Genomic DNA, 13,344 nt, shown 5'->3' on the forward strand with positions numbered 1-13,344 from the left:
CATAGCTACAAGATAGATTGTGGAAAACATGTTCTAGAAACTTTATTTTTCCTTCCTCAAAACCAATTCTGTTTCTGACAATTAGGCTTAATTTACAAAGACAATTATAACAGCATAGAAATTGGACTGAGAAAAGTTTTAGTTATCTACACATTTATATTTTCTTTTAATACAATAACTCATAGAATGCAAATATACATTTGAAAATCACTGACTTCTTATAGCAAACATAAGTTGTTGCTACATTCTAACTCAAATTCATATTTATTTTAACATCATATTAGTCACTTATCTGTGTCATTATTAAAACAAAAATAAGACTCCCACAAACTTTGATTTGTTCAGTATGTATTTCCTAGAGGTCTTTTCATATCTAATTACTAAGATTATTTTAACTTAATTAATTTAAATGGCTTTTTTTTACTAACGCCAAAGGCCTTTTTAAATGCATTACGTTTGTCAGTGTTTGAATAGCCTTACCTGATTAATCTAGAACACTAAGATACTTAATGATCATAGGACCTCAAATGCCATTTGAAAATATGAAACCTTTATCTTTTAACTCAGTTTTGCTTTCATGCACAGCATAGCTCTCAAATCACAGTTGTGATATTTATTAGCTGTCTTTGCCAAACTGCGGGTAATACATCTTTCACATTTCATTGAGAAGAAAAGAAATTTAATCTCACCAGGATCTCCATTATTAGTTCTCCCTCTTGGTTTTTTTTCCTGTGGGGATTTTATGTTGGCCAGATGGGGCTCTGAAGAATCCACAGACCGATGAGTGCTTTACAATGGCAAAGTAGAAAAGCAAAATCTATTTTTGAGTTAGGAAATTAAATGCGATATATTGTCATCTAGCTCACTATGTCCAAACTAGTCAATATTTTGTTCATATTCAGTATTGAACAATTATTCTCTTACAAAAGAGAATACCTTCATTTTCCTCAACTTTACTTCAGTTCTGTGTTTAGCTTGTTCTACTGGATAACAGTAATTAGCCACTTAATTGCACCCTCTATTCCCTTAAATTCTACCAACTCCAGAGAGGACTCTATAAACCACATTTTTACACTGGATCTACTTTCTGGGGAATGCCAATTAAATTTCATTAGCAGCAAAAAGTTCAAACATCCTTTTCCATATTCATCACAGATCTATCTCCCATGAAGCAGAGTTGCTGAATCAAGTGTTTGAGAATCAATCTGGTGGGAAATTGTTTATTTCTCGAATTGGCCCAATTCTCATTTTTAAATATTCTGAGGCTTCTATCTTCAGGTAGTTGCCCTCATGGTCAAAAATCTCTTAAATGGAGAAATAATTACAAGGTCACATAATTTGTCATAAATGGTTTCAAATAGTGTAACATCTCAAAGTTTGCATTCCAAATATTTCATTTATGGAATAAATAAAAAGACACTTCATTTGGAGCCTTCTTATCTTTGTCTATTGTCTTAATGATGCGTAAGAATGTGTCTGTTCTTTATAAAATCAGATATCTGATTTCCAGAAAAGTATTGAATTATTTTGTTTCAGTTTTGCTAGGCATGACCAACAAAAGCACATCATTAAAGGATCTGTCTTTTGTCTGACCTACTTATTTCTACATTATATTCAAAGGTCCCCTTTCCCCCCTAGCCACACTGAACAATAAGGACTTTCTCAACTGGATCATTTCCGTTCTTGTATCTTTGACTTTGTATGCAAGAGTCTGTCTAAAAAAGCATGTCCCTTTCTTCACTATTTATGTAAATGTCTACTTTTCCTTCAAAACTCTGATCAGATTCCATGTTGATGATGTGTTCCCTAAACATCTCCTCCTAAACACACACACACACACACACACACAGACACACACACACACACACACACACGGACAGACTTAGCTTTCCAGTCCTCCAATAATACTTTGGAGATTAGCTCTCTGAATTAGAATTATTTGTCTATGCTCTCTTTTCTTATCAGATTTTGAGGTCTTGGAAGTCAGAGTCCATCGTTTTTTCATCTTCGGATCCCAGGACCTAAGCTGCCACTGCCATGGTAGCAGGCACTCAATGTGCATTTATAAATAATCGATTGAATTAAACTTGCTGAATACTGTAAAAATTATTATTAAATCCTGGTTCTCCTATACTGAAGCCAGTATCTGTGACTATAATGACCAGAAGTAGATAGGCTATCTTTTAAGTTCAATTTTAAAGTTTTTCATAAGACAGAAGTAAATCTTAAAATTCCTAACAGAAGCAAGAAAGAAAAAGGGCACCTAAATTTATTTGCCAAAATTCACTCATATTTAGAATAGAAAGAATCTAAAAAAAAAAAAAAAAAAAATGAGAGGGCAGGGCACAGTGGCTTTTGCCTGTCAGCACTTTGGAAAGCCGAGGTGGGCAGATCACTTGAGGCCAGGAGTCCAACACCAGCCTGGACAACATGGTGAAAACCGCTCTCTACTAAAAATACAAAAATTAGCCAAGCATGGTGGTGCCTGCCTGTAATCCCAGCTACTTGGGAGGTTGAGGCATGAGAATTGCTTGAACTCAGGAGGCAGAGGCTGCAGTGAGCTGGGATTGTGCCACAGCACTCCAGCCTGGGTGACAGAATGAGACTCTGTCTCAAAAATAAATAAATAAATAAATAAGGAGAGCAAACTGAATAAAATAAGACTTTTCAACTAAATTAGCTCCTGTGACTGCTTTATAAACAAATCTTAATGGTTAGCTTGCAAAACAGCAAGGGCAATTGAAGTTAGCAGAATTAAGGGCTAAACAGCAACTCTGATTATTTCAGTGGGTGACTAGAGGAAGACCTCAGCAAGGACAGTCAAGTGGCCCTAACCCAACCAATTTACAAACACTCTAAAATGCCCAAATTATATTTTGCTCTCTTTTTAGCTCATTTTAAACTGAGCAAATATTTTTATTTTAAAAACAAACAAAAATATAAACGAAATTATAAAAATATTCATTTAACTTACCTAATATTTCATTGTGTTACTGCTTTGTTCCTTATTATTTTTCTAATAACCACAAGGGTTTAACTTTCTGTTACAACTATTAAAATGATTTCACTAAGAATGTGCCTGGATGCTTGAAAAAGAGGAAACATCATTTATGAATTTCAAAACAGAAATATTTGACAACCTGTATATGAAGAAACCCTTGTAAGCATTCTTGGAATTAATTTTTTTCCTACCTCCTGCATCCCCGACCACCAATTAGAAAAAACAAAACAAAACACTTTGGGTGGAGTTAAGAACTCTTTTCAAATGTTAAACAATAACTGGAAATCCTGAAAATGTATTCTCTTTTATCAAGTGGGAAAACACTTTAAAGTCTCCCCCCACCACTGCCACCTTTCTTTTTGCTAAGAATTGTTTAGCGTGATATTTACTCAGTGGTTTCTATTTTGAACAGAAAGTTCAGTTATAACTGCCTGAAATATGATGCCATCTGTGTTTATTTTCCCTTCTGAAACACGATTTTTTCCCCCAAACATAACAAGTACCTGGTCCTAAAAACCTAGATACATGTATCAACTCAACCAATTCTTCACTTAACCAGCGGTGAAATTAAAGATATAGAACATGTACCATAAAAATGTGAACTTCATTGCAAATGTAAATCATATCAAGTACATCTATAAATTCAAATATTTAAAAATATTCTGATTAATAAGTAGTTATGAGTCATATGTATTTACCAGGGTAGAGGTAGCTATGGAATAAGAAAAAGGGCACAGCACACTCCATGATATAGTTAGCGAATCAAGAAATAAGCTAGGAGTCAGATGACCAAGGAATCACAGAATTAGTTTGACTTCACATTCTCCAAATCTATACTCACACCTCTACCTGGGACAGCAGCATCTGGCATGTGGAGACCGTTTGAGAAAAAAAAAAATGTAAATTTATTAATAATATATTTTGTTACTTTAAATACTGCAAATTAATATGCCACCGTAAACATCATTATATATTTATATTTGAGCTGATAAGTTACTGTAAAAAATCATCCTGACAGGTTTCTAACGTAAAAAGTGGGCTTAATCTCTTTTCTACCAAACCATCCATGAAGAAAAATTCAAACATTTCATTGGAGCTTATTTGCATTTCAAAGAAGGCTTAAATTCCATACATGTTTTTTTATTATAGCTTGACATTTCTTTCACATCTATTATAGTGTTCAAGAGTATCCCAATGTATGATTTTTTATTTTGTATTCTCAGAGTCATGATCTCTAATAGGAGCCTCCACACTGATTCTAGAAAGTTTATGTGGTGCCAGGTTTTCTATTCTCGGGAAATGGAGGATGTGTAACAAGCCGTCTCAATGGACATGTCCCTAAAACAGCCGGGCACATATGACTTAGCACCTAATGTTTCCCGTTTCCACTTGAGCCTTTGTAGGGCATGAGTTAAACAGAACATTTCCCAAATCATCATGATACTGACTTGAAAAACAAGAACAGAAGACAGAGGCACAACCGTTGCTGCTCTCTGAAAGCCATGGGGATTTTGACTCAAGAAATTCTTATGTTCCCAATTCTCAACCCTTATTTCTCAGTTGTGGGTTCCTCTCTTGAGGAACTGACAAGTGCACACTTTTCCAGCCACACAGCCCTGGAGGCAGGTCCAGCTTCTATATTTCCCTTTGTCCAGAATCGGCTCTAAAATAAATTTCTAATTTGTTACAAGGAAATGCTTCACAGAGTCTACATGTATATATTTCATTTGTGTTTTTGTGCCTTGTTGTTTATCACTTTGCATTACTCATACCTAGCTTGTCTTAGGCTCTAAACTTATTTCCTGAAGTTGCTGTATGTGTATTATGTGAGAACTGACATTTCATGTCTCAACTGTTTTTTATTCATAACTCTCTTTTTCCTGACATCTACTGGATGTATTAAATTAATACATGATGACAAAATAAACTGGCTGTAATTAAACAACAAATCTTAACTTGCACAAAACGGATGAAACCATATCACTGATGATGTTATAAAATTATCAATAAAATGATGGCTACTTAAAACATTATTATAGTACACAAAGTAAAACAATAAAAGAATAACTCTTTTTAGTTCCTTTATAATGAAGGCAATTTATTTTGTATATGATTTTGCATATTTTGTCAAACAATATAGTCCATTAGATAGCGATGTGTTAATATCTCCAGTAAAGATTTCATGTTAATAACCAATCTTGAAATCTCTTGCCCACAGCTATCACTTAGTACTTTTAAAAGACATAACTGGACAACTGGACAAGAGGAAGAGCATCAATATTGCCAAATTTGACTAATACTCACGAGAGGATATTCCCAATATAAGCATAGTAGGAGCAACAGTAGGGCGTGGTTCCATCACAGCAGTAAGATTTGCAATCTTTGCCACACTGAGCAAGGCAATCATCTACAAAACAAAAACCACTTGTGAGCAGTTACAGTTGTAAAATCAAAGTTTCAGGGAAAAATTATTCTATTTCACATCTTAATCAGCCAATGACCACCCTTTAGTGGTTTTAAATCTTCATTTTTGTCCTCAGAATTCAAAAACATTTGTAAGGATCTAAATCAGCCTCTCTTCCCCATTAGACTCTAAGCTGTAATGACAAAGACAATTCTTGAATCTTCTACACTAAGCACCATAATTGCTAGTCAGGGTTAGTTGAATGAGATAATGAAGGAAGGAATGAAAGAACAGTTAAACTACTCAGTCACTGGATTTGTCCATAGAGTTTTTATAATAATTTTTAAATGATAAAGTCTTCTTGGCCAGGCAAAATAGCTCACGCATGTAATCCCAGCACTTTGGGAGGCTGAGGCGGGTGGATCACTTGAGGTCAGGAGTCCGAGACCAGGCTGGCCAACATGATAAAATCCCGTATCTACTAAAAATACAAAAAGTAGCTGGGTGTGGTGGTGCACACCTGTAATCTCAGCTACTCAGGAGGCTGAGGCAGGAGAATTGCTTGAACCCAGGAGATGGAGGTTGCAATGAGCCGAGATCATGCCACTGCACTCCAGCCTGGGCGACACAGTGAGGCTCTGTCTCAAAAAAAAAAAAAAAGAGTCTTCTAACTTCAGGGTCTTGTATTCTCAACTGAGCTCAATCAATAGAAGGTTTAGTGGCATGGATAATACCAAAAAGGAATAATTTCAAAAATGATGTATATTTTCCATGATAGTACATTGTATGCTTTTCCTTTTGTGACTTTTTTTACCTGTATAATTACGGTTTGCATATGTGTGGTAACACAATGAGTCTGCATCCTGTAAATTCATCTGGATTAAAAGATTATTGGTTATGGGAAGAAATCTCCATAGACAATTATTTTGTAAATAATTAAGAGTTTACTTAATGTCAGATTGAGGAATCAGTAAGACATAAAACAGTACTACGTGAAGGCGGAAGAGTTATTTTCTGAATAAAGGATCAGAAATTACTATTTTTTCCATATATTTTGCAGCAAGAAAAATTATACTAAAAATGTTGGATAAAAATTACTCTAGCTTTTAAGTATTCTTTATTCCACCTAAATGATTTATGTTTAACAAGCAAAGGTTGTCACTGAGTTAGTCATATAAGTTATGATGGGTATATAGTTTCAGACACATGATTAGGAAAACATTAAGTGCAGTCTGATAATTTAGGTTGTACATTTAAGAGTCACAAAATAATCCATTTGCAGCTCAATTCCTGAAGGTAATATTAATTATTATATAAATTATATAAAACTTTTGTTTCCCTATCAAAGCTATAACATTAAAAGTACAAAATATTATATTTATGTCTGCATGTCCATGTAATTGATTTATCCAGAAAGGAAATTTTACATTGCTTTTAAATCACTTCCCTGCTAAGATGATACTTTACAAAGAGATGTGATTAAAAGGTAGCAAAGTTCAGTCACCATTAACAATTATGCATGGCTTTTGTGGAACAAATGGAAAAGTTCATATTTTCTTCTCCTCAATTTTATTTTTACATTATAGATTGTCAAACATGACCCTTGAGGCTTACCTCTGGATTGTGGTATGAAGGAATGAAAGCGAAAAATAATTACCTTTGTGAGATTCAGTAAGTACTTAAGTCCACTTTTAAAATTTGAAAACAGAAACAAAATCTAATGATTTAGACACAAGGGAGAAGCCAATATATTGACAATAGATGCTTTTTGCAGAGTACAACAGACTTTTAAAGGCTATTTATTTTACAGTTTTCTTGGTGAATTTCCATAGCTCTCATTTTTAGTGCTGTTTAATTTGTTCAAATATTTAGACTGGTCAGTTATCCGAAGGGCTTAGTGGGGATGTTTTGCTTCATGTTCTTAAAAGCCATTCAATGTACACCTACAGCCATCTGATCTTTGACAAAGTCAGCAAAAATAAGCAATGGGGAAAGGACTCCCTATTCAATAAATGGTGCTGGATAACCAGTTAGCCATACACAGAAGAATGAAACTGGACTCCTATCTTTTACCACATACAAAAATTAACTGAAAATGGATTAAAGATTTAAATGAAAGACCTCAAACTGTAAGACTCGTGAAGAAAAGCTAGGAAACACCATTCCTGACATCAGCCTTGGGAAGGAATTTATAACTAAGTCCTCAATAGCAATTGCAACAAAAGCAGTTGACAAGCGGGATTTAATTAAACTAAAGAGCTTCTGCACAGCAAAATAAACTATCAACAGAGTAAACAATCTACAGAATGGGAGAAAATATGTGTAAGCTATGCATCTGACAAAAGCCTAATATTCAGAATCTATAAGGAACTTAAATAATTGAACAAGCAAAAACCAAATAATCTCATTAAAAAATGGGCAAAGGACATGAACCAGACACTTCTCAAAAGAAGACGTACAAGCAGCCAACAAACACAACAAAAAAATGTTCAACAAGTCACCAATCATCAGAGAAATGCAAATCAAAATAGAGGGCTATTATTGAAAAGTCAAAAAAACAACAGATGCTGGTGAGCCTGTGGAGAAAAGGGAATACTTATACACTGTTATTGGAGATGTAAATTAGTTCAACCACTGTGGAAAGCAGTTTGGAGATTTCTCAAAGAACTTAAATCTAAACTACCATTTGACTCAGTGATCCCATTGCTGGGGTATCTATCTAAAGGGAAATAAATCATTCCATCAAAAAGACAAATGCAGTTGTACATTCGTCACAGCACTATTCAAAATAGTAAAGAGACTGATTCATCCTAAGTGTTCATTAACAGTGGACTCAGTAAAGAAAATGTGGTACATATACACCATGGAATACTATGCAGCCAGAAAAAAAAGAATAAAATCATGTCCTCTGCAGCAACACGGATGAAGCTGGAGGCCATCATCCTATACAAATTATTTCAGGAACAGAAAACCAAATACCGCATGTTCTCACTTACAAGTGGGAGCTAAACACTGGGTACTCACGAACATAAAGATGGCAACAATAGACACTGGGGACTTCTAGAGCAGGGAGGAAAGGGAGTGGGGAGGGGTTGAAAAACCAACTATTGGGTACTATATTCAATACCTGGGTGACGGGATCGATTGTACCTCAACCCTCAGCATCACAAAATATACCCGGATAACAAATCTGCACACGTACTCCCTGAGTCTAAAATTAAAGAAGTTGAAATTATTTAAAAAATAAATAAATAAAAGCCATTCTGATCGTGAGAGAGCTAATGTCCCCACTCTTCTGTTAGAGTAGGACAACCAATGTGTAAGCAACTTCATGGGTGCCTTTTGAGCCATGTCCAGGACAGTGATATCTTATTAAACTCTCCATCAATATCAAATATTCAATTGCTACCATTGCATTCCAGTGACTACTGTTATAAAGACATGGTGTTATCAAAATATTTTGAGCCAACGTTACAGGAAACCAAGCCCAAAATCTTGTAGCCAAGAAGCTGGATTATACCTGCAGCAAACATCTGGATCGTGTTACACATTGGTCATTGTTTTTATGGCATTTTCCAGTGCTCTTGTCTACTTCCCAGAATTAAACTACCCAAAAGGGGAGATTTAACAGAATGGCAAATACATTTACAATCACAACCTCTCCAAAATGAAATTTCAACCACACTTCAAAGCCTTTTTTATGTTGGTTGCTTTCTCTGGGATATTTGAGAATAATTTGACAAAGAACAGTGTTTGCGCCATACAGGAGCTTTTTCTCACTGGAGAAAGAACAGATCATTCCAATTTGTCTTCAGAAGATAAATAATGTTACTTCTAATGTCCAAGTTAGTATCCCTGAAAATCAGCCAACTTAAACTTTCTTCAATGACTTTTTGCTGAAAGGTGTGGTCTGGAAGAAGGTTCCCCAACTCACCCCTGCCTCCCAACTCACCCTGCCTCCCACCTTAAGGAATGTGCAGAACAGGAAAAGCAGTATCTGGCTTGAAGCACTTGCTTAGAAATGGCCCTTGCAAGCTATAGCTAAGATAAGAGAGGAAGGAAAGGGAGGGGACAGAAGTTACTGGCTGAGGCCCGGAAGGTAAAACCTTGACCGAATCCTGTCTTTGTAGCCTGCAGTGGGAGTCAGACAATAATATCAACACTTCACTGGGTCTCCTTCCAAAAGTAACTCTGTAGTACAACATGATGCTTCAGGTATAGAAACCTTGTTCTTACTTGTTTAGCCAAATGAAATGTGAATCGAATGCATTTGCTTTGGGGAAAATAATTTAGATTATGAGCAGTGCATCTACTTAGATTTTTGTCCCATAAAGCTGGCAATTCATTTAATAGTATGAACTATTTTGACTTCTGTGGTGTTCCAGCATCTAACCTCAACCCTTACTTCTAGCCATACCTCTTAGTTCCAACCAAACTGAAATATCCTTTGTTGCATGTACAGATCTTGATTTTTGCCTTTGATCACACGATATCCTGCTATATCCCACTCCGCCTCGTTGGGTTCAGGGCGTCTCTATTTTTCAAACGTCTAGTTCCTTCAAGTCTTCTTCAATTCAGTTTTCCTGAGCAAATATTGATTGATCTTTTTGCTGAACAAAATAGACATTGTCCTCATGAAGCTTACTCTTTTAAGCCAGCAGTAAGATTTTCTTCTTTGAACATCTATAGCACATGATTTTACCTCTCCTATGACACAACCTTTTATATCTTAAAGTAATTTATGATCATACCGTAGTTCCCAGAGAAGACTGATAAGAACATGACCTCTTATGGCTCAACATATCTCACTCAGTAAGTAATAGTTGAATGAATATGAAAAGCATAAAAAGGCCTCTGAATAAGAAGTCCAGGAACTGACACCAAAGAGCTTATTAGCTAAACACTTCTTAGCAAAGATAATAAGTCAACTTAGCACTGGCTTACAACTACTTTGTAGCTTACGAGAGAGGGATTCCAAAGAAGAGAAATGAATGGACTGAAAACTTTCTAAACTAACCACCCTTGTTGCTGGCCAGCTTCGTTGATTTCCTGAGTCCTGAGGAGCTGGGCACCTAGCACTGGGGAAACAGGAGGAGGGGGCCGATGTGTAAAGCAGAAGCTTTCAGTTTACCACAGGGAATATAATAAACAAACAAACAAAATTGTGGTTCAATGGAGTGGTTGAGTAAGTGTCAGTGAAAGTATTAAACATTGTCGAGCAGAGGAGGTGAAAAGCATAATTGCTTCGAAAGAACTAATAAAGAGATTTTTTCAATAGAAAATGAATATTAATGCAATTGACTCTGTTAATCCCTCAAATTCTGAAAACCTTATATAAATTTAATAAAAGAAATAAATGTTGTAAACAGATTAAATGTAAATTCTCTTCATTAAATAGGAAGAACTTATCCTACTTTTACGAATTTTCATATTAGAAAGTCAGCATTCTTCCTGCCATAAAACATCTTTAAAATGGTAACTCCTAGACAGCCACTAATTTGCATTTCAATAAACAGACTAAAAATGTCTACAGAAGTTATGGTGGCTCTTTTCTAGCAAGGTTGAATGAGAAATTCAATTCTTTTAATACTCAGGTGCAACACTGAAGAACATCATTTCAGTTGCAACACCTTTTTGAGTATCAAAGGTAAATTTCAGTGCTATATGTACATTTAGTATTGGAGGCTCATGGGTGAGCCTGCGATTTTTGTCATAGGACGTTAGAGACACAAAAACATTTTACAAAGAACTTTGCTTTTAGCTTGCATTGTTTTGTGAATATGAACTGATGCAAAGACCACATGTGTAAGACACTTTATACTTGAATAACCAATGAAAGGCCATTTGGGGCTCCATATTAATCACAGAACAAGAAAACCCACTTTGCTTCATTAATTATTAGCAGTTCTCACTACGAATAATTAGAAGGGAAATGAGATGCCCTTCTCTTATAAACAAGTGTCTATCTAAATCAGCGAACACAGATTAGACCCTGGGTGAATTCATGCTTCTCAAAAACCTTGTGTTTGACTTCAATCCAATAGCTCAGTCTACCACACTTGTGAATCTCCCAAAGAACAAAAACAAAGCTCTAAGTTTTTTTCATTCATAAGAGGGAAAACCAGGACTGTTTAGAAAGCAGAAGATGGAGAGGCCACTGCCTAGCCTATCCAGATAAGTTTATTTGGATATAGTTTATCCAGAGAGTCAAATCCCCTAAACGCGAGACTGCTATTTCCAAGGTGGAAAGGGAAAGAAAAGAAATGCAAAAAGTAAAAGTTAAAGGAAAAGGAACAAAACAAAACCGCGCGCGGGTGGAAGTGCGCGGGTTTCTGCCGTCGCCTCGCGGAAAAGGCAGAAGCGTCTGCAAATGTCCTTCTGCAAAGGTCCCGGTCCGTCCAGCTCAACCCACGTTAGCCCGGACCGTGACCCAAGAGCAGTCCCGAGCCTCTGACCCTCTCCGCCGCCCTCTGTCACTGACCTGCGTAGACAAAGAGCAGGACCAACTTCGGAAGCAAGACCCCTGGACTCACGGGCAGCCTCGGAGCGTCCATCCAAGCCGGTGGCCTGAGGTTGCGCGCCAGAGAGAGGCTTGGAGCGAAGGGAGAGCCCGGAACCGGAGGGAATGGGGAGGATGGAGGGCGATCAGATGGAGAGAGCAGCGCTCCTGAGAGCCGGGTGGAGCAGAGACCCGGCCATTGCCTAGGGAGCCTTCCAAGGGAGCCCGGGCCGGGCGCGTCCCGGGCCAGCGAGTGCGGGACTCCGCGGAGCTGGGGCGCCCGTGGCCCGAGACGGGCTGCGCTGAGGGCCCAGGTCTCTTTGTCTCGCCCCACTGCGCTCAGGCGCGGGGAAGGCGGCCACTCCGGCGTCCTTGGCCACCCAGTCTCACATTTCATCTCCGCGGGTGGCAACGGCTGCGGGCAGGGGGCGGGGGTGGCCCCGACTCCTCCCCACGCCAGTGTTCTTCCTTCTAAAGAGTGACTAGGGAACCAAGAAACTTTTCCTAACCCCTTGCTTTGGCGATTGCTACGGAGTTCAGCCTGCTCCTTTTTAGCCTTGCCCTCACTACAATTTTTCCTTTCTAAGCAATGGATGAACAACTTTGCTTTTTATCTTTAAACAAAGGGAAGGAATTTTCAGGGTTGAAGGTATTGGACAAAGAGTGACAGTGAAGAAAACTCAGGATTGGGAAGTACAGAAAATGTATGGCATCTCTGCTGAAAGCTGATAAAATGTTTATTATTTTTTCCTGTAAATTCAGAAAAAAACACAACACAACAGTGCACACTATCGTTATGATTTTGACAATGTTTTGGAGTTACTGGCCTATGCAATTAAACAAGAGAAAGAAAAAGATTTATAAAAAATGAAAGCTAAATTGTCATTAGCAAATGAAATACGTGTATACGTGGAAAATCAAAGTTAATCAACTATAAAGCTCTTGTTTAGAAAACCAATAGTTTTCTTTCCTGCTAACCAAAATCAGAAAGTTCTCAATGTTATGCATGAAGGAAAAAAAAAGATACGAATAAGTAAAGAGATACTTTTTTTCACTAAGAAAATTTAGTAGGATAAAGACAACAAGATTCCCCAAATTATTATATACATTGGAAATAAAATTGATCTCAATTTTAAAAATAACATGATTTTTTTCAAACCAATCTGATTCTAAAGTTTATGTGGAAAATAAATATGTAAGAATATCTATTTAAAACAAGAATAATGAGTGGGAATAATGAATGGGATATTACATATAATATCACAATAATTAAAACAGTTTAGATTAACATTGGAATAGATAGGCTCAATGAAAGAGAAAAGGTAACCTAAAAGTAGACATGAGTATGTACAACAATTTAATTTATGGTTTAAAGAAGTATCAATATAAAGTAGTAGGGGAAATGATGAGTTACTCAGTGAAAAGTGTTGAGGCCATGAA

At 36.7% G+C, this 13,344-nt stretch overlaps 1 protein-coding gene across 2 annotated transcripts in view; it reads right to left on the reverse strand.

Moving 5' to 3' along the window:
* CYYR1 (cysteine and tyrosine rich 1) overlaps nucleotides 1-12,450 on the reverse strand; it is a 107,232-nt gene extending 94,782 nt beyond the window's left edge. Inside the window, exons 1-2 of one of the 2 annotated variants that reach the window (XM_054542867.2) lie at nucleotides 11,887-12,450; nucleotides 5,306-5,408 (exon numbers count right to left, since the gene is read on the reverse strand). In XM_054542867.2, coding sequence (XP_054398842.1) covers nucleotides 5,306-5,408; nucleotides 11,887-12,301 — 518 coding nt within the window. In that variant the 5' untranslated portion in view covers nucleotides 12,302-12,450. The remainder of the gene's footprint in view (nucleotides 1-5,305; nucleotides 5,409-11,886) is intronic. The other variant, XM_024239553.3, reaches the window with a different exon arrangement.
* Nucleotides 12,451-13,344: the final 894 nt, after the last annotated feature.

This window comes from Pongo abelii, chromosome 22 (genome assembly GCF_028885655.2).
Source record: "Pongo abelii isolate AG06213 chromosome 22, NHGRI_mPonAbe1-v2.0_pri, whole genome shotgun sequence".
NCBI classification, from domain to species: Eukaryota; Metazoa; Chordata; class Mammalia; order Primates; family Hominidae; genus Pongo; species Pongo abelii.